The following is a 24641-nucleotide window of genomic DNA, read 5'->3' as shown; positions in this document are numbered from 1 at the left end:
GGGAGAGAGAAAGAGACTGCAGAGGTCAATAACTGTCCTTTTTGTGTTCACAGGTTCCTGGCAGCAATCCCAGATACCTCTCAGTCCATCCCGACAGCCGGCACTGGACAGCGCTTACCTTTGCTGTGTTACATGGACACATCTCTGTGGTTCAGGTAAGCAAAGAAGACCAACAATATACATTGAGAACGAGGGGTGATGTATTTCTCTGAGCACAGGGCAGTGAGCCAGAAACTCCTGGCTTTTAAACCTAGCTCAGACCCAAGTTCCCTTTGTAGCTTTGAGCCACAAATCTTTTTAAAATCACTGATTAGCCATGTACTTGTGAAATGAGGAGAATGTGACTTATATTACAGGGTGTGTGGGAGTTGATTCATTAATCTCTGGAAAGACTTTGACAATGAAACGTCCTACAAATTCTTATTCTTTTTTCTAATGACTATTTCTATATTCATTTCCTAAATTTTTCTAGGCTCAAAACAATGTGAATCAGCCATTAAACATGATGTCTGCGGAGTTTGTGCATGTGGGGGCAGAATGCTTGGTCAGCATGTTTCTTGAAAACATTAGCTGTGAACTGTATACTTCTTTTATATGTGAAAAAAAAGATATTGCCTGCTCAAGAGCCTGCTCCTGAGAGAAGCTGAGCACTCTGAGCTCCCTTTGCGTTCCCTGCAAGTTGCATGTTCTGCCCCTAAAAGCTGTGATTCTTCTAGCATAGGTTCTGAATGTAGCATCAGTGGGAGTGCTGCTAATTTTAGTCACTCCTTCCTGCACATGCTCACTGCCAGCCTTTCTGTTGAATTCACGCAAGGGCAAGCAGAATTGATTCCGGGGATCCCTGGAATGTAGCCACCCTCTCTGTCTAACTTGTAAGCAATTTCTATTCAGCTCTCAAGGAAGACACAACTATGAGCTAATGTGGAGTTTTTTTCGCATTTGATTTTACAAATGTATGCAAATGTTTATGCAAATTCAATTCAGCCCTCATGTTCTTGGCAAGTTGCCAGTGCACTCTTTGGTATTTCAGACATTGGACTACTTTAATTTACACGGGAGATAACACATGTGATTCTCTCACGAGACAGTGCTGAGAATTACATCAGCAAGGCTCTGTGGACTGTGCTTAGCCTTCTGCTCCTCTGGGCCATATTATGTTGCCTACAGTGAGTGTTTATTCACTTAGATGTTTTAAGTATTTAAACTTCTAAATCTAACGTCAAAACCTTTCCTTCAATGATCATCACTGAAAGAGTTCTATCTCCGCTTTCTCTGAATGTCGTGAACTCAGCGGAATTGCCTTTTTCTTGATATCCATGGCTGGATTGGCCAGATCTAGCTTCTCCCTCAAGGGAGAAATAAATTAGTAAGTAGAAAAATTCATTGTCCTCCACCAGCAATATTATGCTGAAAATGTAAATGTGAAATTACCAGGCACAATCACTGTCTGTCCATTCTGTCCCAAGGCTAGTGCTGTAATAAACTGGGGACCACTTAGGGCTCCATGATTGTCACTCTGTGTGCTGCACACCATGGCTGCTCAGAAAGGCAGCAGCATGAAATAGCATGAATAGCATGAAATAGCAGCAGCATGAATAGAACTCAGATCCTCTTGCTCCAAAACCACAGGTTCTTGCCATGTGAATTAAAAGGATTTTAACACAGGGATTCCGACTCAGGCCATGTGGCGGTAAGAAGGAACTGGAGAGGTGGTGGCCTGCATTGCTTCTTATGCCCTCGGTCTGCAGTGTGAGATGAGCTACAGTGCAAGTGTGGACCAATGGACACTGCTTGTTAGAATTGCTGGACTTGGACACATGGCGTGCATGCGTTCCCACGTGTGAAATACACATAGGGACCAGCACTTGAAGAAGAACCCTTCATTTATAAGAATAACAAAGCAGGCTTGGACTGTTTGGGGGGAGAACTTTTTTCTCCAACGAGCTTATAATCGCAAACTATCAGGCCTTGTTAGCAAAATAAAACTTTAACAATTATTCCAGACTGGCTGATTTTAAGGGACAAGCTTCCCCCTGATGACAGAGCCCAGCTTCAGCTTCTCTTAGAGGAGGGAGAGTTAGTGGCTAAGACTTCCCGTCAAGCAGGCACTGCATCCAAAGGCTTGAGTTTTATTTTCACTCCTCCAGGGTCACCAGGGAGGTCCAGAACACCATATAGGACCTGCCTTTTGACGAGTCGAATTTGTTCGGCGAGAAAATGGATGAGTCCCTACACTCATTAAAAGACTTGAGGTCAATTCTGTGCTCCCTGGGGATTTACCCCCAAGGAGAAAGCATCAGAGGCAGGGATATAGACCCAGTCTGCCCCCTCCTCAGGCATTCTACCATCAAATACTTATTTGAGCCCCCATGTAAACATCAGAGGATTTAAAGAGTTCAATTTTCGGCCGCCTCTACTGCCATGACCTCTGCCCCTTTCCAGCCACCCGCTAAGGGCTGCTTTTGATGTTGCGGTAAAGATCCACCCACCACTATTGATGCCATCCACCTCTACCCCCATTATCTTTGCGGGCTGCTCTTGCACTTTTTGCCTGCAACTTGGACCCCATCACTACAGACCATTGGGTCTTAGAAGTTATACATCAGGGATAATAGAGTTTCTCTCCTCCCTCCTTCCATGCAAACTTCATTCCCGTCCCCCCCCCCCATCAGGGACCACTCTCACGAGGTGATTCTTTGCCAGGGGGCAGACTCCCTGCTCCTGCAAGGGGCTACAAAATGAGTGCCACCTCAGTATCAAGGAAGAGGATTCTATTCCCCTTACTTCTTAGTCCCCTAAAATGGTGGAGGGTAGAGACCCATTCTGGACCTTCAACAACTGAATACTTTTATTTGAAAGCCAAAGATAAGGATGGTCACAGTAGCATCAATAATTCTTCTCCCTCCAGGAGGGGATGTGATTCACGGCTCTCGACATGGATGTTTTTTTTCCATGTAGCTATTCACCTGTCCCACAGAAAGTTCCTTCCGTTTCTACTGGGTCAAAAGCATTTCCAGGTCAGAGTTCTCCCCTTTGGACTGGCAACGGCGCCCAGAGTATTCATGAAGGTCTCTGTGTGGTGGCAGCCCAAATGGGACATCAGGATTACATGCTTTTCCCATATCTTGATGATTGGCTCCCGACAGCAACTGTTAGAAGCAGTAGGAGTCTGCACAAACAAAGACAAGTCCGTTTGAACACCCCCACGGACGATAAACTTTAGAGGAGTGACACTGGAGTCCGTTAGAGCAAGAGCGTTCCTCCCCAGGGAAAGATTTCAGCTAATGAGTCATCTGATAGCACAGATTACTCACAGACTAAGAACTATGGTCAGGATCTGCCTCTCTCCCCTAGGCCACATGGCCTTGTGCACTTATGTGGTCCCATAAGTGCAAGTAGGGCAAGGGCCCCCCCAATAGTCATCTCTGCCACAACCCCCAGCTTCTGCCCTGGCCCACCACCCTGGGATTCCCTACTCCGAGCCAGTCCTCCCCTCTTTCTGCCAGGGTGGGAATCAAGCAGAGCGCAGCTGAAGGGACGTGCCTGGGAAAGGCACTGCAGCTAGCAGTCCTGCTGAGCCCCACTGGATAGTGCCCAAAGCAGAAAAGCTGGGCTGGCAGCACAGCTTAGCCAGAGGGGGCATGAGGAAGCCAGCTGTGTCCCATCCCTTCCTCACCCGCAGCCTCTAATAAACGTTTGGAGCCCGCCTGGGTGCGCAGAAGGGAGCTTGGGACAATATGAGGGGGTGGGCCCAGGGGCGCTGGGGGGATGGGTGGGGAGCCTGAGGAGGCAGCGGGGACCTGGTGGGTGGGGGACGAAACAGGAACCAGGAGGCATGGGGGGAGACGGACGGTGTTTAAAGTAGTCACACGTCCCTGGCTCTACCTATATGACTGGCTCCGATTGGTCTACTCACCAGGAAGGATCACATCAACACCAGTGTAACTGTTTCTGCCAGAGTCATCGCCTCTCTTACCTGGTGGTTGAACCTGGATCAAATGAGAGTGGGTGTCCCTTTCATCACACCTGCCCCGATGGTCACCATTGTAACAGACACCTCCCTTTATGGATTTCCCTGAATAAACGCACTATACAAGGTACCTGGACTCCATGGTAAGCCAGACTGAACATCAGTCTACTGGGACTGAGGGCAGTCTGTCTGGCATGCAGGGCTTTTCTCCCACTAATTTTTTCTCTTCATGTCCAAGTTAGGTCAGACATCACCACAGTCTTTTACATAAACAAACAGGGAGGAACAAGATCTCTTCTCCTTTGCTGAACTGCATCAATATTCCAGTCAAATACCCTCTAGGTGCCCAAAACTCCTTAGCAAACCACCTAAGTAGATACTTCAGTGCAGATCATGACTGGGAGATAACACAGCTCTATCATGAGCAAGGTATTCACTCAGTGGGGAACCCTCAATGGGATATCTCTGCATCCGAAACAACCCGGAAGCTTCTCCTGTACTGTTCCAGAAGAGCTATGGGTAGAGGCTCCCCAGGGTGATGCTTTTCTGTTGTCATGGATAAGTGATTTCGGATATGCCTTCCCTCCTATTCCCTGGTTACCACAGTTCTTGAGAAAGATCTGGCCATTATCTAGGAGTCATCCTCCTAGCTCCCAACTGGCTCAGACACTTCTTTAGAACTCTTTAGAATGTCAATCCATCCTCCTATCAGGATCTGCCCCTTCCTGGATCTCCTTACTCAGGAAGTGGGCAGAATCAAACCTTTCAGTTCAGACTCACTCCACTTCAGGGCCTGGTGTTTGGATGGGCAGAACTAGCTCTTGCACAGCACCCACGCAAGCTATTCTTACTCAGAGTAGAAAAGGGTCAACTAGAATCTGCTACCTAGCTAACTGGAGATACTTCTGTACCTGGGCTCAGCATACTGCCATCTCTAAATTCTGCAGATATCCCAGTTGTTTTAGATTACCACCTGTTTTTAAAGAACTCAGGTCTTTCCATTGGTTCAATGCAGGTCCATCTTGCAGCAGTCAGTCCCTTTCTTCCTCCAATAGATGGACATTCCATCTTTACTCACCTCACAACAGAGTGGTTCATGAAAGGCCGAGTTTAGGACCTTTCTGCCAATCATCAAACCTACACCTCAATGGGACCTCAATCTCATACTGCCAGCATTCATCGGGCTGCCATTTGAACCATTGGCAACATGCTCCATGTGCCACCTGTCTATGAAGGTTGCATTCTTAGTGGCTATTACCTCAGCCAGAAGGATGGGTGAGATGGGAGCCCTCATGATGGACCCAATACATTCTGTTTTTCACAAGGAAAAGGTTTCTCTTCAATTGCATCCTAAATTCCTCCCCAAGGTTATTTCAGATTTTCATGTCAACCAAGCTATCCACCTACCTGTTTTTTAACCCCCCAAACCCTGTGCCTCAGTTGAGGAGAGGAAGCTGTCTTCCCTCTACATCAGATGTGCCTTGGCGTTCTACCTGCAGAGGACTAAATCTGTCAGAAAGTCTCCTAGGTTTTTCTTACCATAGCTTAGCAGTTGTGAGGACAAGCTATACCCTCTCAGAGGATCTCTAAATGGATTTCTGGGTGCATCATCAGATGCTACCAATTAGCACATATCCCTTCACCTGACGGGGTAAGGGCATGCCCCACCAGAGCACAAGCTGCCCCTACAGCATCACTGCATGAAGTACCATTACTGGACAGATGCAGGGCAGCTATCTGGAGTTCCATTCACATGTTCACAAAACATTACATGCTTGTTCAAGTCTCCAGTGCAGACGCAGCAGTGGGAACTGCAGTAATTCAAGCAAATCGTTCTTGCCAGCTTTCTTGCACCCCCACTCCATTCTGAGTACTGCTTGCCAATCACCCATATGTGGAATACACATAGGGACCAGCACTCGAAAAAGAAATGGAGGTTACTTAATGGTTACTGAAAATTCTTTGAGATGTGTTGTCCCTATCTGCCCTCCATCCTCTGCTTTGGATCTTAGTAGATTTGCAGTAAGAGGAGGAACTGGAGAGATGTTGGCTTGCCCTGCCTCTTATCCCCTAAGTCTGGAGCTCCAGGTGAACTACTATGCATGTACTGGCCAATGGACACTGCTTGTTAGAATGTCCTTGCTTGGCTGCATGGCACGCACGTGCACCATGTGTTAAATACAGATAGGGACCACACATCTCAAAGAATGTCCTGTTACAGCGAAGTAACCTCCATTTCCTGCCAGTGAATCCCACTCAACATTGTTACCCGGGGTTCTGCCAACCCAAACTTCGGGGTAACTTTCCTTTGTGTGAAGTGGTGTCAGGAAATAAGCCAGATGGAGACACAGCCATCCAGCTGGTGGACTGGTAGAAACAGTATAACACAAAAGTGCTCTTACTACAAAGCTATACTTTACTTAGGCTCAAGCACGTCCACACTTCCACAACAGGTTAGTAAAACTCCAACCCTTAATAATTACTGAAGTCTGGGGCGGCTGTCGAGTGGAAACAGCTACGCCCTTCTGATTGGCCTGATCTTCCAGCTGCCGTTGGAGGATCCAGAAGCTGTGTCCAAGAAGAGATCCCAAAGAGTCTAAGCCTCTCCCCCCTATTTATCCTTATTAGTAGACCATAACAGGTCAAGAAAGAGGAAAAAAAGTTTCAAAAGCTAGACCTAAGGTCTCCAGAATACTTAATTAACTAGGTGTGTTCCTACACAATCTGCATATCTTGAGGCCCGGACAAACATCTTCCAGAGGGCATGCATAAATAAGCTTATTGGTCTTTTCCTGAAACACAGATCCCAGCACATCCACGAGAGCATCAAGGAAGGATGCAGGGTCAGACAAAGGTTGAGCAAGAGGCTTCCCTCCCCTCCTGGTTTAGTTATGCCAAGGCTGCACAGGCCTGGAGAAAGGCCTACCAAGTTTGGCTGCTGTTAGCAACAAATATGATAATCTGTATTACACTATCATGTAGTCTCTGGCCCTTTTACTGGTCTATCAAAATCTCCCTGTACAACATGATGGTGTCAGTGATATTTTTTTCTACTTAAAATGCTTGAAAAGGATATTGTCCCATCTCCTCCATGGTCAGTTACTGCTGGCTATGTGCCAGCCCGCCTGCAAAGAGTTCCCTCAAAGTGCGGGTTGGTGAATTCTCTGGCCAAAGTAAAAATACAGTTTTGTGTTCAAATGATGATTAGGCTTCGTGGGTGGCAAGTCAGGGAAGCCAAAGGAGTGTCCTCATCCAGAATCTGCAGGGCCTGAGATTTTGCAAGATCAGTTTGGCTGATTGTGGCAAATTCCCATAGGCAATCTTGTCTGCTTCCTGCACAGCATGTAACCAAATGACAGGGGTTTTCCACTGTGCAAAAGCATCCTAACCCTTTTGAGTCTGGAGATTAGATGAAAATATGCCCATGGGGATACAGTAAATAGGGGGCTTTAGTCTCCTGTCCATCTGATACCTCTCACCAGAAGTAGACTGACTATTAAAAAAAGAAAAGGTACGATAAAGTAAGACAAATAAATAAATCCCTAAATAGATGTTAACCATGAGTCCCTAGGCTTCAGTCCCAGACTCAAGCAACAAACAGAGGAATGTGAGAGGTGAGTTTGCTTTGCGATGAATATTTTTCCTTAGCTCCCTTTGTGTTTTTCACCCTTTGCTACAGACCTAATGGGTTTCCCTCCCAACAGACAAGCTCTTCTGTTGTGTCTTTCTGAATAGTTCTGATCTGAATTACTTGTCTCTGATTTGTCTTTGGCAGCTGCTCTTGGATGCTGGTGCCCATGTCGAGGGCTCTGCAGTTAATAGCGGTGAGGACAACTATGCTGAGACCCCACTTCAACTGGCTTCGGCAGCAGGTGAGTCAGATAAGACACTTACCTTCTTGCTCCCAAGACCAAAGGAAAACTGTGGCAGAAGCGTAGATATCGGTCAGATGTTTAGGTTTAGTTACATGAGTTGGGATTTACTTTACGTTGCACTTTAAGCCAATTAACAATGAAAGGTGTAATGCAGATTTCAAACTGGTGGGGGTCTAGGTAGCTCAGGGGGTTAGATAAAGGGATACAGTACTTTTTTCATGCCTAAATCACTAGTGGAAGCCTAGCCCAGGTTAGCAGCATCTGAGAGCTGTTACCATCTTCTGTTTGGTGACCAACCTGAAATGTGTGGGTGTATATCAGCCCAGTGGACAACCGTTCACATTTACCACTGCCACTGATTATCACTTCGTGCCAACAGCCTCAGCAGGGAAGCCAAATCGGGAGCGGGATTGAAGTGACTCTAGAGTATGCATGAGGTAGTGTCGGGAAAATTAGACCACTGTACCTCTCCTGGTACTGAAGAGCCTTCAGACTGGCTCCTTTCGTCAGCCCTAGAGTCACACTGGGAAAAAACATCTAAAGTTGTACAAAGATATTTGTTTTATCTCATTTGTTTCAAAAAGAAACAAAATTGTGGGCCTATTTTCCAAGCAGGTGCCATGTCCGGGGTTTACGTGGCATGTAAGAACTAGCCTGTGCCAGCCCAAAGATCATCATTTTTCTCCATTGCATGCTGCCTACCATTTTGATTTTCTCTGTTCTTTCTCCCTCATTTGGAGCCTGATGATTATGGGATGGATTCTCTGGCTTGCTGCTTTTGTGCCATCCCCATAGAATAAAGGTAGTCCGCAAAGGGCACAGAGCTGTTGTAGCTGGCTCTCCCACCACCATTCCCTGCAGTTTCTGGCAGTGGGGGGAAGGAGGTTGCTGGAATGCATGTCGCTCCAGCTATCCAGCTCTACAGGATGATCCCTTGGGGGCCATAGCCAACTACAGCAGATTAGAGCAGTCCCCAAGTTCCCTTTTGGCCCCCCTTTTAGCTATACTCCGCAGGTGCTGACAGCTGAGAATCTGGCCCAACTGAAGCCAAATGCATGCACATCAGCTTATAGTTTAGTTTGACTTCAAGATGTTGAAACACATGAGGGAAAATGAAACTTCTTTAAAAATAGTAAAATACACCTGTTTCCTCTTCCCCTCCTCCTCTCCCCCTGGCCACATTTATATATAGGTGTGTCTGTGCTTCAGATAGAATACAGAACTGGGTGCCAGAGCTCCTGGGTTCTCTTCTCAACTCTTCCTCTAACTAGTTATGTGGCACTGGGCAACTTAGCCTCCTTGTGCCTCAGTTTCCCCCATCTGTAAAATGGGGGTAATATTTGCCTCCCTCTCAGGGGTTGTGAGGCCTAGTTAATGTTCCTAGGATGGTATAGAAGTGCCCAGTACTAGCAGTACAATATAGTGTGCCTTTTAAAGGATGCTGGAAAATGAAATTATCATTACTTTTCTGCCAATTCTTCTCTTAGGGAACTACGAGCTGGTCAGTCTGTTACTGAGCAGGGACGCAGATCCCCTACTGAGTATGCTAGAAGTCAATGGGATGTCCTCATCACTTCATGAAGACATGAATTGCTTTAGTCACTCAGCCGCCCATGGGCACAGGTAAACCTCTGTTCATGATCAGTCTTAAATTGAAGGTCCTCTCTATGTGGGGATTCACATACAATTGTTGTACAGGTTCACTGAGCAAAGGTCTCTTGCCTGAGAACAATGTTGTAGGCTAGTCCCACCTCACACAGGCTGTCGCATGGCTTTACCATACAGTTCCCAGACCAAAAATCCCTATTCGCACTGGTCTAGGAAGTGGTGCTAGAATCTTCCCGGCAATAGCCATGTTTTAATGCAGAAGAGTCACTAGCATTATTCTCACTCTAGTGTGGACAGCACCTGCATTTATTTTTTGAAGGGATGCACTGGAAAGAAATTATCACTTCGAGTGGTTCTATTCCCAAAATAACGGTAAAGTTGGCACCTTCTTATTCAACAGATGCAATCCCTTGGGGCTTGCAGATCTAGTCACTAAAGCCAGCAAATAAGTTTCTGCAGCTTTTTTCACATCTGTTAGCACTACAAAGCCATCATAGCTAGGAGAGAAGGAGTTGGCTTTGTTTCTGGGTCAGGCACCAACAGCAAAATTGTTCATTAAGTTCCAACTGCAGGGCACAATTCCAAAGATGTGGGTTGCATGTGTATAACTGACAATTTAATGACAATTGGGTTGCAGACATGTAACTTGGGGCAGAATTAGGTCTACAGAACCTTTAATACAGATGATGTGTGCATCAGAAAAAAGCCAGCTTGGCTCTTCCATTCCAGGCTGAGTTTACAGGGTTGGTATTTAGAACTAGCATTTTGTCATCTGTAAAGGTGATCTGGAAATTATTCTAGCCTGATCTCCATCAGAGAAATTAGCATTGGTGTAACCACATTGCTATAGCTACACCAACTCCAAACCCTTAATCTAGATGTGCTGTAGCAGTGTACAACTGAGCCTCAATGCAGCACACGCTGGTGATTTACCAGATTGAATCACAACAGTGTAAACCCCACTTTATATTGGTGCAGCATGTCTACATCATGGCTTGGCCCCTCCAGTAACTATAGCGATGTAGTTATACCAGCAAACATTTTCCTAATGCTACGTTCCATGACTCAAGAGCTTGTGAAGTGTAAAATGGCCTTTTTTAAAGATATCCCGGTTGACTGTTGAGCCTTATTTTTTCAGAGTTAACATCCTTGATTATGCCATGTCTGATGGGTCCACTGTGCCACAGTAGGAGTCCTTTTTCTATAACATGTTCTTACTGTGCAAATAATGAAATTAAGCCTCCTATTTCTGGATGATTTGTGCAGGAGGGTGCTCAGAAGGCATGAGATTATGTAGGATCAATTCATGCTGAAAGAGTAAAATCCAGTTCTTTATGTACTGAGAGCACCAGCTAGTGGCAGTTCAGCACAACAGTTTGTTGGCCTGATTGTCTTGGATAGCCAATGTCTGTCCCTTATGGCTTCTCACATCCTCTAGGAAAACCAAGGACCCAGGCGTTCCTAAGGGGAGCCTGTTGGACATAAGCACCTCACTGCTAGTGACGGCTGTGTGTGATTGGCAGACCAGCAAACACTCACGTGATTAGATGCTGAAAAGCGAGTTTTTCATAACATAGGTTTGCTGACAGAGAAACCAGTCCTTACTAAGCTGCTATAATTAATAATGTTTAAAGACCCAATCATTAGAGGAACCCAAATCCACCTCTGAGGGGAGGAGAAAGGGTTCATCTCTGGAAAGAAATGATTGACAAAGTCAGGTTTTCATGACTTCTGGGCCCAATCACCCTACCTGGCCTGGCTGGTTTGCTAGCCTTTCATTTATTAAAGAGAAATTTCTCTTCCTTTTCCTGTGCAGAAACGTGCTACGCAAGCTCCTGACCCAGCCCCAGCAGTCGAAGGGAGATGTTCTCTCGCTGGAGGAGATTTTAGCTGAGGGAGTGGAGAGTGACACCTCCAGCCAGGGCAGCTCCAACGAGGGGCAGGTCAGGCTGTGTAAAACTAGGATGAAGGCCTTGCAGGAAGCCATGTATTACAGTGCTGAGCACGGCTACGTTGACATCACCATGGAGCTCAGGGTACTCGGTAAGGCAGGTTCTTTATCAGTAGGTTCAAAGCAGACAGAATCCAAATAATCTATCTCTACGAGTGCTGGGATTACAGGTCACTAGGAAAAGAGCCTGCACCATCAACTTCTAACCTGACTCAACTTGATGGGAGCTTAGGATAGTCTCGAATTTAAATAGAAAATGACGTCAAACCGTTTACTGATCACTCAGTCGCGTGTTCAAAAGGGCCCACTTATTTAGGGTGCCCTAATTTCTGGCTGCATATCTGGAGCATTCAGCATTGGTGAGGCTGCATTTGGAGTATTGTGTCCAGTTTTGGGCCCCCCACTACAAAAAGGATGTGGACAAGTTGGAGAGTCCAGCGGAGGGCAACAAAAATTATTAGGGGGCTGGAGCACAAGACTTATGAGAAGAAACTGAGGGAACTAGGCTTGTTTAGTCTGCAGAAGAGAAGAATGAGGGGGGATTTGATAACAGCCTTTAACTACCTGAAAGGGGGTTCCAGGGAGGATAGAGCTAGGCTGTTCTCAGTGGTGGCAGATGACAGAACAAGGAGCAATGGTCTCAAGTTGCAGTGGGGGAGGTCTAGGTTGGACATTAGGAAAACGTTTTTCACCTGGAGGGTGGTGAAGCACTGGAATGGGTTACCTAGGGAGGAATCTCCATCTTTAGAGGTTTTTAAACTGCGGCTTGACAAAACCCTGGCTGGGATTATTTAGCTGAGGTTAGTCCTGCTTTGAGCAGGGGGTTGGACTAGATGTCCTCCTGAGGTCCCTTCCAACTCTATGATTCTATGATAGTTCATCAGAACAAAGGGCTGTAATACTGAATTATAGCTATCACAGTGGGTTTAGGCTATTCCTTATGCTGTAATCGTGCAGCTAATCTGCAGAGTTTAGTTCCAATTTATATTGTTGCTGTGCTTTCAGAGAAAAACCGTGCATGAAAAATAAAGTAAAAAGGGTAGCAGGCTTGGCAAGAACAAGGAAACTCCTAAATTCTAATCTTTAATCCTGACACTAATTTTCTCTGTGACCATGGGCAAATCACTTCACTTTCCTGTGACTCAGTTTCCTCACCTTTAAAATGGGGATAGTGCTACAGCTGCTTCCCGTGCGTGCTGGGAGGACAAATTAGTTGTACGTGAAGCACTTTCAGAATAAAAAGAGCTATTTAAATTCTGATGATGATTACTGCTAGAGAGGAAATACCCCTTCCCCCGCTATTTCAGCAGTTGAATTCCACTTCCTCACTTTCCCTTGTGTCTGGTTACAGGAATCCCATGGAAGCTTCATGTGTGGATCGAGTCATTACGGACGACATTCTACCAGTCTCGCTATTCCGTGGTGCAGAACCTCTTAAGGGAGTTTGTCACTATTAAGGAGGAGGACTATAATGAAGAGCTGGTTAACGAAGGGCTTCAGCTCATGTTTGATATCCTCAAAACCAGCAAAGTAATCATTCTTTTATTTAACCTTATGATGTTCAAATATTTTGAGCCAGGAGTTTCACAATTATTCGGTTATTATTTGTACTACAAGCAATGTAAACCCATGTCAGGGACCTAATGAATTATGGATGTATAGAGAGAGCCATGGCTGTGTTTACCCAAGCTCATGTAATACTGCACTACCAACGATCAAGACAGGAAGGATCCAATACTTGCTTCCTCCATGTCAAAGATACTCATTTTAATGGAACTCCTCTGTATAAACCTCACTTTAGTGAGTAGCTTTTGGAATTGAGTAAGTTTACAGTAATTGAAAGAATGATCTGTAAAATACTGGGGAATTCAGGCTTTCCGTATCATCTCATCTACCTTCCTGTAATTTCCTGAACAGTACTGTTACTATCTTTGTCATTAGCTGTTATTGAATAGCAATCTTTCTTCTGCTCCTTCTTTCTTTCAAAACTTGGCCTGACCTTGCTTCCAGTGAAGTCAAGGGTAGGTTTTGCATTGATTTTCTGGGGGAGTTAGATCAGGTCCTACATCATTGTAGACTATCCTGGAGATAGCAGGGTCAGGCACTGGACAGTTAAAAACGAATGCAAAATTTGAACTTTAAAATAACGCAGTGCCCAGAAACAAAACTGATACATTAGGAACAGGAGTTTCCTGATTATATGCTGTGGACTTCTTTGTGTAGAAGTCAAGGGAGTTTTGCTGCATAAAGATTGAGCTCTCTTGGATTAGTTCTTTTTCCTTGACAAATGTGTGCCATAAACTGTTGCTGAGAATAGTCTTTTATGATGAAATTTCACCGCTGTGCATAGGTCCTGAGTTGGCCCCTCTGTACAAAGGGTCACCCTTATAGACTGAGTAGTCTGTAAAAACAGTAAAAGCAGCAAAGGAAGATTGTCTCATTGTGCAAGCAGCAAGCAAACTATTACAGCCTGTGGAGCCTACTTATTTAAGCACTAATGATATAAATTCCTTCTTCCTTACAGAATGATTCTATCAACCAGCAGCTTGCAGCCATCTTCACCCACTGCTATGGCAGTAGTCCTATACCCAACATTCCTGAAATCCAAAAGATGTTGCCGGCCCGGCTTGGTGAGATACTCAGCTTTATCTCAGTGAGACACTTTCCACAGTGGTTTTGCTGTTTCTCTTTGGCATGCTGCAGAGTTTTAAACATTTTCCCCCCTCCATCTTTTCTCCAATAGATCCTCACTTTCTAAACAATAAAGAAATGTCTGATGTAACTTTCCTAGTGGAAGGAAAGCTGTTTTATGCACACAAAGTCCTGCTGGTTACTGCTTCCAACAGGTGAGAGACAACCTCCATGAACTACACCCACTAACTGCAGCTGTGTTATTCACAGCTAAATATAGATGAATAGTGCATCATGGGGTCCTGTAATCCCTTACTCACGTGAGCAGCCCTTAATCACCAGTAGTCTCAATGGGGCTACTAGCACGAATAAAGACTACACGCTTGAGTTTACATGATCAAGCCACAAAACTTTTAGAGCCAGATTCTTTGCTTATACTCAGAGCATTAGAGGGTGGAGTCAGACCTGATTTTCTACTCAGCCCCAATGCATATTGGAGCAACAAGGGGGGCTGCTCTGATGTGCGTTAGCAGTTAATGTTTGCTAAGGAACTGTCCATCAGGTGAGCATAGCTAGAGTGCAGCTTGCTCTGGCCACTTCCGTCCCATCCCACTTTGCCTCTGACTCCCCACTGCATTCAAAGCTGAGTGGGAGGACAGTGTAGGAGTCACATATGCTAGCTCTGTACTTAATCGAAATTGCCCCATCCCCAGCAAGAGAGTTAAGGCCAGATCCTGTCCCCTTTTGCACCACAGGAGCAAAGAGGAGTGAGGGAGATAAAGAATCTGGCTCCTTAGCACTGTGTACTTTGATTTTTTCCAAAATACACTGAATCCCCAATGTATTTTGTCCTTGCTCATCAAATGGAGAAACAGTTGATTCTATTACAGGATCAGTTATTAGCTTTTAAAACTAATGTTAATGCTGCGTGTATGGTTCTAGGGATCTGATTCACCTCTGTGTCACTCCAGTTTTTATGTGATTCTAATGCCATTGATTTCAGTGGAGTTACTCCAGTTTTAAGGTGCTCTAACACGGGGGTTTATCCGCTCCTGGGGAGTCTACACATTGAACTGTCAGAAGTTTACACTTTAGCTGATGTTAAGGATGATGGAAACATATTTATGGTTTGGAAAATATAAAGTATAAATGCAAATACACTAGGACCAGGATTCTCCATTTTCCCTTTACCTACTGACAAATAATCCAAGCAGAGATGATGCAGAATCACAAAAATGCAGAAATCTATGAAACAAACTTTTTGTCTCCATTTTCCCAGATTTAAGACACTGATGACCAATAGAACAGAACTAGACAGCCAAGGCAGTAAGACTGTTGAAATTAGTGATATGAAATACAATATTTTCAAGGTATGTAAATTATGTGCACCCTCCCTATTACCACTGTTCATCTCCTCCCATACTTACTGCGAAGCAAAGACTACAAGTATTAATGCCAGAGATAACAACAGCAACTGATCTGATTCAAACAGGTCTGCATTTTTAAGTGTATTCTGATCTGCATACAAGCTTGTCAGCTTGAGCCGAACTCGGAAAAGAATACTATTGGATTTTTTTAAATGCAGCTGATCTCCTTCGGAAAGGAGGACAAGTGAGGTCTTTTATGGAGTAGTTGTTTGTAGTTCTGGAAGTTCCCAGGCACGATTTTCATGCTGTGTTAAGCAAAAAAATAAGCCTGGTAAGAGCCAGAGAACTGCCAGGCTTCACATTAATTCAAATCAGACGATCAGAAGTCTAGGGGGCTCCCTTTAAAGACTTGAAGTTGAGAATTCCACTTTTACTTTTGTTGCTGTTTCCATATTTAAGTGACCTAAGGGACGTTCATTCATGATGAAAAGAGGGTAGGGTTTTTTTTAAAAAAGCAGGTCAGTGAAATCCAATAGTCAGGCATTGTTCCAGCTTTCCAGATCTGCATTTCAAATTAGAAAGGAAATGTGCAGAATAGGGAAACTGGAAAGTGCAGAACAGCTGAAATTCTGTAACTGTTTCACTAAAGTGTTTAGGACTCATCTTGGCTTTCTCCCGCAGAATCTCTCTCTATGGTCAGCCGATGGGAATAATTTGAGCACAGAAACATCCCTGCTGCTCTATCTCCAGAGGGTTTCCTATGTTTTGTATTTGAATTGAAAAGCAATTCCAATGTCTGTATCCAAACCATACAGCTCAGGTCCATGATTGAAGAGAATAAAGTTGTGTGGATGAAGATAGGTCTCTTTACCATAGCATGAACAAAGTCTTTGATCAGTGGGGTTTTGTGATTCTGGAAGCTCCAAGGCATGATTTTCAGGCTGTGGGGTTTGCAATGTCATAGAACCAAAGGGGGCAGGGAGAGGATTTTGCCTCTCAGGACAGGGTGGTAAATTGAAAAGTAATCCAATGAAAGCTATAAGAAGTGACCACTAAAGGACTGATGCAACAAAGGTGGCCTTCTAATAAAATGGAAGAGGAGATGTCTGGGGAGATTTTGGGGCAATTCTTAGGACATGAGGTTACCTAGAAAAGGTGATATAATTTTTACTGTTTAAGGGAGACGTTTTGCCTAATGGGTAGAGCACTGGACTGAGATTCAAGAGACCTGGGTTCTGCTCAGCACCAGGCACAGAGATCAGGTTTTGCTATGTGTTTTGTACAGCATCTAGAACCATGGGACCCTGACTGTGGCCGCTTGGCACTACTGCAATATAAATGGGATGACCTTGGTTTTCAAGAAAAAAATCAGTTCCCTGATAATGGGCTAGGGAAGGGGCTTGAGTGTGTGAAGGGGATGGTTTTGGTGAGCAGTAGGGAGAGGTGTGCATGGGAGGGTGAGAGAGGAAATGCTGCCATGCCTGTCTCTTCACCCAAACAGCCCCTCTCTTTCCCGGCCCCTCACCCCCAGCTGAAGGACTTGTGGTATAGGGAGCAGGGTAACCATATTTCCTTAAAATGAAAATGGGATGCATGGGGCTGACCTGAACCCTGCCCCACCCAATGTTCCTCCAGACCGCCAATGGAGCCAAGTAGCGCAGAGGGCAAAGAGGAATGGCCATGAGCTGGGAAAAGGGCAGCAAAGCAGGGTGTGAGCACTTTTGATCTCAGAGTCAGGAGGTGAGGCTATTGAACTATTGGCAATGCAGCCCAGGGTACCAGGGCAGTAACATCAGAATCCCTGACACCACCAGCCAGGTGGCGGAGAGACAGCAAGGGTATTAGCTTTTCCACCCGTTTCTCTCACTGAGGCTTTTTGTTTCAAGTCAAGGCCTCAAAAGAGGCCCATATTCACTTTATTTCACAGTCCTTGGCACTCTTTGTTGCCAGGGAGGGAACAGGAAACTGACTGATCCCAGATCTAAATCCTCAATCACTGAGAGGCTTTGGAAGGACACCCGCCCCTCCCCCAGGGCATCTGAGAGCTGTACAGAGCTCTGAGAAATCACAAGTACCATTCCCTACCCAGTCTCCTAGCCCCTCACTAACAATATGCTCCACAGCCTCAGGCTGAAGAGGCACTGGAGGCTGAACTCCCAGCTCCTTTCCATCAGGAATTGTTGTTATGGTGGGAGGTACCAGGTGCCCTCGCTTGCTGCACAGGCTCTTAGCATGCGAGCAAATGTTCAGTCTTTGGAAGATACAGTGACATGCTTAAGTTCAGTGATGCAGCTGTCCTGGAAGAGAAGCTGTGGTAGACAGCAGGGTTTGCACTGCTTTATTCTCGTAGATGGAGGCGCAATTCTTGGCACAGAGTGGTTTCCTGAGACCCAGACATTAGTGTGTGCTGAGATTTCTGGAGGACGGGGTTGTCCGTGTGCTATTTGCCTCTGTTTCAGGACTGGCATATTTGTGTAAATAAAGCAAACCACATTTAGATTTAACCTAGACTATTCACTGATTTCTCCTTCAACGGGAAGCTGACCTACAAGACCCAGGCCACCCCTTGCTCAGCAGCAGGGCAACACTGGCCTCAGGAAGATAATATAATAATCATGGCATCGTTAGTTATTAACAGTGCACATGAGTGTGAGGTTCCCACCTCCCCATGCTGATAAATTATGCACTCCCTGCCCTCTAGAGAAGAGAAAATAATCACAGCAGTGTCCCCCTGAAAGAAGGGAGGGGGAGGGAAGCACCAATAACTTTATGCAGTTATTCAGGTGCCTGGCATAAAGGAAAACCCCCTTGGCAAAAAGGGGGATCTATGATGTGCTCGGCCCTGGAAATCCATGCTCGCAGCACCGGAAGGATCTGCCCAGGGCTGATGCAATAAACGGAGCTGGGCAGATTTGGGAGCTGGGAATCTCTCTCTCCAGTTATTTTCCCTGCAGGCATTTTTCAGTCTCTCTCTCTCCTCTTTCCCTGTCTACCCTTTCCCCACCTGGCTGGGAGACTTGATCCAGGTCCAATTCCCAAGGGGCATTTCTTTCTGTAGATGTATCAGCTCCTCCTAATGGGAGCAAGAGCCTGTGTGCGCAGGGAGGGACTGACGCAGGGGGAGCAGAGATGGGCTGATGAGGGGGGGGGTGGTGTCATTTGTGCAATCACTTTCCTGCCTATCCCCTGCTCTTTCCCCAAGGAGCTCTCTCTCAATTACTGGGAGTCCCGGGGCTGCCCTAAGAGAGCTGACCCCTGGGCAGCGGCCACTGCTTTGCCTTGCAGCCAGAGAGCCTTACCCAGGGGGACAGCTCTGAAGGCAGAACTGCCTGCCTGCAGCAGTGGAGAAGATTACATCTCTGCTGCTATTGGCGGGCAGCGCTGCTAGCACAACTCAGGGACAAATGCCCAGTTTTGGCAAAACAGTAACGGCTGGGACAGAGCTGAGAAAGGGGACTGTCCTGGCCAAAACAGGATGTCTGGTCACCCTAAGGGGAGGCTCAGTGGAAGCTCTAGGGGGAGGGCAGGGTGTCACACATGCACTCCGCTAGCCTGCCACCAATTTCACTTGCTAGCAGCACCTTGGTGTGGCTAGAGTGCATAGCTTCACAAAAACCAGCGCCCCTGCAAGGTTTTCACAGGGAGCTTGCCGTTGCTCAGAGACGCATTGTCAACCTTGGCCTAAATTCCTTGATGCTGCCCTTCTCTTCAAAGCCAGAGAAAGAAATGAGCATTGGAAAGCAGCACAGCCAGACCACTAAAAAATGCCAAAGCTGTTATCAAGACCCCCGGGCAGCTGGAGCTGCAGTTTCTGTTTGCTTACGAAGGGCAGCATGGGTATTCAAATTCCTCTGCGTCCTCAGTGACACCAGCTTCAGGTCTGGCCCTTTTCCCATTTCAGATGCTGATGCAGTATTTATATTATGGAGGAACAGAATCTATGGAAATTCCCACAGCTGATATCCTAGAGGTGAGAATGTTTTCTTCCACTTTCTGCCAAACGCACTTGGGGATGATGAGGCGTGGAAGCCAAAAGAAGCTAAAGGCTTTGAAAGGAGGTGACACTTTCAAAGCACATAGTCAATATTGCTTGACAAGTGCCTGCTGGGAGAGATAAGAGCAGCTACGGCTGTTTTTATGCGACATCTCACATAGCTGCTTTATGGACACAGAAAAGTGTGTTTAAAAAAATATACTGTGAATCACACTCTTCTTTTAGGAGAAAATAAGGAAGTGTGGAAGATAAATATAGGTTTGGGGCACAGGAAGTTTGTGTCATCTGAAATAGGAAGCCGTTACCACTTCATCTGGCTTATGCAGCACAAGGGGGATCTTCTTTGTAGCTTGTAGTGTTCTGCAGCATGCAGTTGACAAACCTGAGAAGTAACAGCTTTGTTGGATCGCTCCTTCCATGGAGCAGGGGCCTGTGAAAGCTAAGGGGATTAGGTCACATGAAGCCTTCCTACCTTAGGAGAATAGACTCTGTGGACTGTGTAATGGAACACAGCAGAGGGGAGAGATTTCCTTATACTGTCCCTGTGTTTTAAGCAAATTCAGCAAGGAGCCATGTCTTGTATTTGGGCATAGAACAGGTACAACACCAACCATGCCTGTGTGCATCAGTGCTGCCATTTTAAAGTACTGCTTCAAAAGGTGAGAAGATAATTCAGTGGCCATGGCCTTGCTGCTGAGATTGCTACCATGGAGACAGTTGTGGTGCTGGATCTTGTGATGAGGAGGCCTGTCCACTAGGAACTGTACAGAGGCCACCGACACAGGCCATAAGATAGTAATTATATTCGGTCACTCACAGCCTAGGGTAGATTAAAAGACTTCATAGACTGTCACCAGTTCCCTAAATCACCCAGTCTCCTGTGCTATCTAAACAAAAAGGAAGATGAAATCAGCTGCCAGTGGAAGTGGTAAGTGTCCCTCTTTTATCTGACTGACTTTTCCCAGTGGTTCACAAACTTAATAATGCAGGGAGCCCTTTGCTACCTTCATTCAGTGCTGTATGCTGAATAATGAAAATGATGATGCTGGGTGTCATCTTCTTTATTAGCTTTTCTCCTCTCCCAGAAGGGTTAGCCATTGAGAGAAGGAGTTAGAAGATCCTTTGAGGAAGGAATGTCATGAGTTTTTTATTTGCTTTCCATAAGGCTTTGCCTGACCCAGGAATCAGCCACACTTTGATTTTGAAAAACTTCTCTCTTCCCACTAGCTGCTGTCGGCTGCCAGCCTGTTTCAATTGGATGGCCTTCAACGACACTGTGAGATCCTATGTGCCCGGACCATCACTCTGGAGAGCTCTGTTAACATCTATAAATATGCAAAGGTAAAGGCTGAGCTGTCCTGTTTAAACCACATTGAGACTCCTAGGAACACATGCACTTCACATGCTTGCTGCTGTATGGTATTTTGGACAACAGTCATGGTACAAGATGCTGCAGGCATGCCCTGGTTGGACCACCTCCGCACTAAATTTGGAGACAAAAATCTCATTTTGCAAGCAATCTGTAGCCATTGCAGCAGCTTTAGTTTTAATGGGATGGCGCATTATCACCCTCCATAAAACTCATTTAATATAAATGACCTAACCTGTGTTGCCAATAGGAACATAGAGGAGCAGTTCAGCATTCCTGGAAGGCAGCAGGAGTCTGGGGTGTAGTAGAGAGGCAAGAGCAGGCTCCTAAAGATTAAATACTCCAGTTTATTTTAGTTTAGTTCTTTTCATTGTTTACATTCAGTGAAACTAAAGTGATAGCTAGTGCATGAGAAAGGAAACTAAGGCTGCTGGGTTTGGGTTCCCAACAGCCAAGGGGCAACAATTCCATTTTTTGGGGAAAATGGATTTTCTAATGGTTTCCTTATGTAACTTTTATAAAAATTGCTATTCACGTTCAGGATCCCAAAACCTTTGGGAGTTTCTAAATGTTGAGCATAAAATTCATTGCTTTCCCTGCCATTCTAGTTTTGTCTTCTCTGCTGCTGAAGTGATTGTAACTAGGTAAATAATTACTGGGAGAATCAAAGGAGACTATTTGGGAGTTACAGAGCCAAAGGGACAATCTGAGGCACTCACAGGATGGTATGAGTATGGCTCTTCCCAATCTCATTTAGCCCCTTTGTCTAGGAGTGAGCTTCTATCATACATACCATATTTCCATGGCCACTCATATTACACAGCAGCTGGCAAGACTCTCTTGTTTTGTCATGATGCAACACATGGATTCCATGCTCACACAAAACAGGTATCTTGGCCATTTCAGCGACCAGCTGCTCTTTTCTTTTAAGGCCACTGGCCTGTGGCTCAACTAACAGCAGAAGATAAGAATTAGAAATGAAACGGTACTTTACCTGGAAACTATCCCAGCCGGATGAGCCCCTCTGGCTGCATGCGCGCACAAAGGGAGAGGAAGAGGATAATCAGAGCATGGGTGTCCTTTCCTCTAAGATTGATCAATATCATTAAGTACTCCTTCCCTCCCCTTGCAGTCCCTAATGTTTTGCCCGCATCCTGCCCGATGAAGCTGTCAGAGGGAAAAGCTTAGTACTGATAGCTGTGGGAAATGTCCTTTAACCTGTAGGGCTGGCAGAGGTGGTCAATGGATCCTGTTCTGTTTTACAGATTCACAGTGCACCTGAACTGGCCTCTTTTTGCGAGGGCTTCTTCCTCAAACACATGAGCTGTCTGCTGGAACAGGACTCATTCAGGCAGCTCATTTATGGCAGGAACAGCAAGGTGCAGGGTCTGGACCCTCTGCGGGACCTGCAAGCAACATTAGCCAGTCGCCTGCATTCCATTTACATCACCTCCAGAGTGTGAGGGGGGCACGGAAGCAGCAGAGGCACTAGGTCATCAGACCCCACTGGCATGGGACCTTATCCAGCTGGGGCTTCCATGTCTATCTTATGCTCCTGCTGAAAGTCCCTACAAGCTGATGCCCTAAGGGCGGTGATTTCTCTGGGGAGCGTTAGGGTGCTGCCACTCTAACAACAAAGGGAGGGAGGTGGCTTTTTTCTTCTGTGCTGGACAGCATCAGAGCAACACCTGGACAGCACCAAGAGGAAAAACGGAGGCAGCAACTGAAGAACCTGGCCCGAAGAGCAGATCACGAGCACAAGGCGAAAGCTGCTAGGGCACTAGAGAGCACAGATGCAGAGTGAGGCCTTACCCTGGGGTGTTTCTAACATGCTAATCCAACACATCGATCCACACACTTCAGACACCAGCGGCTTGATGTCTATACACAAGTGGCGTTTTTAAAAGGGGGTGTCGACAGTCCTCTAATCCCATGGACCACTGCCTAGTCAGAGTCAGCTGACTAAATGGGTAGAGGAGGTAGCACACTCAGATTACCGATTTAGCTATAACCAAGTTTAACATGTTGCAAAAGCCTCTAGCATTATTTCCCATACATTCTTTGCACCTTAAGACATACTTTGTAACCCCACAAGGCTGAGTGGAAGGGAGGGACATTATAGGTCTCTACAATGATTTATTTACAGCAGCACCTACGTTTGAGAATTTAGCTGAGTTTTGATCTAATTGTCTAGGTTCGGTGGTGGCCAACTGTTAAATGATTTGGGCCCAATTTGAAAGAAAATAGCTCACCCTATTTACACTGTACAGGTTTGCTCCAATGTCTTGTAGTGTCCAAGCCCTCCCATCTTTAACAGGCTGGAAATGGCATGTGTAGCACTCCTGGGTGATTAGTGACTGATGCAATGAGAGGAAGTGCTTTTCAAAAAAATGCTGTGGCAGGAGGTGCAGTAAAACCCCTTGCGGTGTTGAGAGGCCTGGGTCCTAGTAGTCTGTGTAACACTTACACTCCCTTAAAGCCAAGCAGGCATTATTCCTTGATGTTGTGCTCGCTCTTGCTGGAAATGGTGTGGTATAGGAGGCCTGCCTTCTAATGCCAGCTCTGACACAAACCTGTGGTCTAGGGCAAGTCCCTTCTCGCTAGTTGTGGAGATGGATGTAATGAAGATGAGACTTCCTCCTATACATTACTTGGGGGAGGGGGGGGGGTGTACTGCATAATGCTTGAACACATTCACTTATCTTTGCCCTCTAGGTCTAGGAACTATCTAGGTTGCAGTACTTAAAAGTAGATACTTCAACCCCTGTGTAGAAGATTCACCATGTTTTCTTGGCTCACACGGGGCAGAAACTTCTATCACGCTTTTTTTTTTAAATAGAAGCTCAGGGCTTGGAAGCAAAGCTGTAAGAAGGTGATTGATGTCCCCTCCTTCTGTTGTCACCATTGGCCAAAGAAAACCTTCCTACAACCATTCCCTGCTGTCCTATGCTGGCACATTCTGAAAGCATTAGCTAAAATTAGGTTGCAGGGGGGAAGAAAAGCTTTCACTGTGGAGTTGGCATTTCTTAGAAATCTGAACAATGAAATGCTAAACACACTCATGGGAGAAGGTTTAGGCACAGCCCAGCCTCATCTGAAAAGAACAGTCAAGGTTTGGGGGAGGAGGGGAAGATTACAGCATCTCTGCCTAATTGGCCAAAACCCAAGGCTCCCACAGGATTGCAAATCACAGGCAGACTGTATGACAGGCGAGAGCAGGGCTAGGCGGGGACTCATAATCCGCTAGATGAACTATCAATTGGAAATTGGCTGGGCACACCCATTTGTCTGACTTGTGTTAGAGCCCCAGCTTCACTAACCCTATTTATTCTCAGAAAGCCAGAGGCTGTTCCAGATTTATCACTGGAAGATACCCCAAAAGGCCTGCTCGTGGAAAATATTTCAAAGAGCTGCTCCAGCGAGCTGTAAAAAAAGCATAGGTCCAGTTTTATTGCTGTAATATCTCTTAACTGTACATTAATGTTGTCATGTATGTAAATGTACCAGGATTGTTAATGTAACTAACATTTACAGTTTGTGTATTGACTCAGTTATTTTAATAAGGCGCTGCATAGGGTTCGGATGAGTTTGCTGTGTGGGTGTGTCTGAATAAGTGTGTGAACATGCATGTTTGGGTGAGCACACACCAGGACAAAAGGTGTTTAACACACTTGCCAAGTATGTACTTTGTCCATACTAGGATTTTAGCACATTAGGATGGGGAGGAGAGGAATGTTTACCACGTTAAGGTTTTTCCACTAATGAAGACAACTGTTCTGTACATTAATCTGTATATTCACGCATTAGTGTGCAGTTTACCTTTCGTTTACCAGTGGCTTGTCAGTAGCTACTTCTATCCCATGCCAGCTCTTTAGA

At 45.7% G+C, this 24641-nt stretch overlaps 1 protein-coding gene across 2 annotated transcripts in view; it reads left to right on the top strand.

Moving 5' to 3' along the window:
* Positions 1-23890, top strand: part of ABTB2 (ankyrin repeat and BTB domain containing 2) — a 195512-nt gene extending 171622 nt beyond the window's left edge. The window contains exons 7-17 of one of the 2 annotated variants that reach the window (XM_067557543.1): positions 54-155; positions 7746-7842; positions 9333-9468; positions 11270-11496; positions 12756-12934; positions 13929-14034; positions 14148-14250; positions 15315-15405; positions 19304-19372; positions 20624-20737; positions 22031-23890. In XM_067557543.1, coding sequence (XP_067413644.1) covers positions 54-155; positions 7746-7842; positions 9333-9468; positions 11270-11496; positions 12756-12934; positions 13929-14034; positions 14148-14250; positions 15315-15405; positions 19304-19372; positions 20624-20737; positions 22031-22228 — 1422 coding nt within the window. In that variant the 3' untranslated portion in view covers positions 22229-23890. Of the gene's footprint in view, positions 1-53; positions 156-7745; positions 7843-9332; positions 9469-11269; positions 11497-12755; positions 12935-13928; positions 14035-14147; positions 14251-15314; positions 15406-16083; positions 17083-19303; positions 19373-20623; positions 20738-22030 lie in introns of those variants that run through there. The other variant, XM_067557544.1, reaches the window with a different exon arrangement.
* The last annotated feature ends 751 nt before the right edge of the window (positions 23891-24641 follow it).

Source organism: Emydura macquarii, unplaced genomic scaffold (genome assembly GCF_026122565.2).
Source record: "Emydura macquarii macquarii isolate MOO-44397 ecotype Brisbane River unplaced genomic scaffold, CSIRO-AGI_Emac_v2 contig_1876, whole genome shotgun sequence".
Taxonomy (NCBI): Eukaryota; Metazoa; Chordata; order Testudines; family Chelidae; genus Emydura; species Emydura macquarii.
The sequence above is the reverse complement of the archived record's forward strand: the minus strand, read 5'-3'. Positions and strand labels throughout refer to the sequence as shown.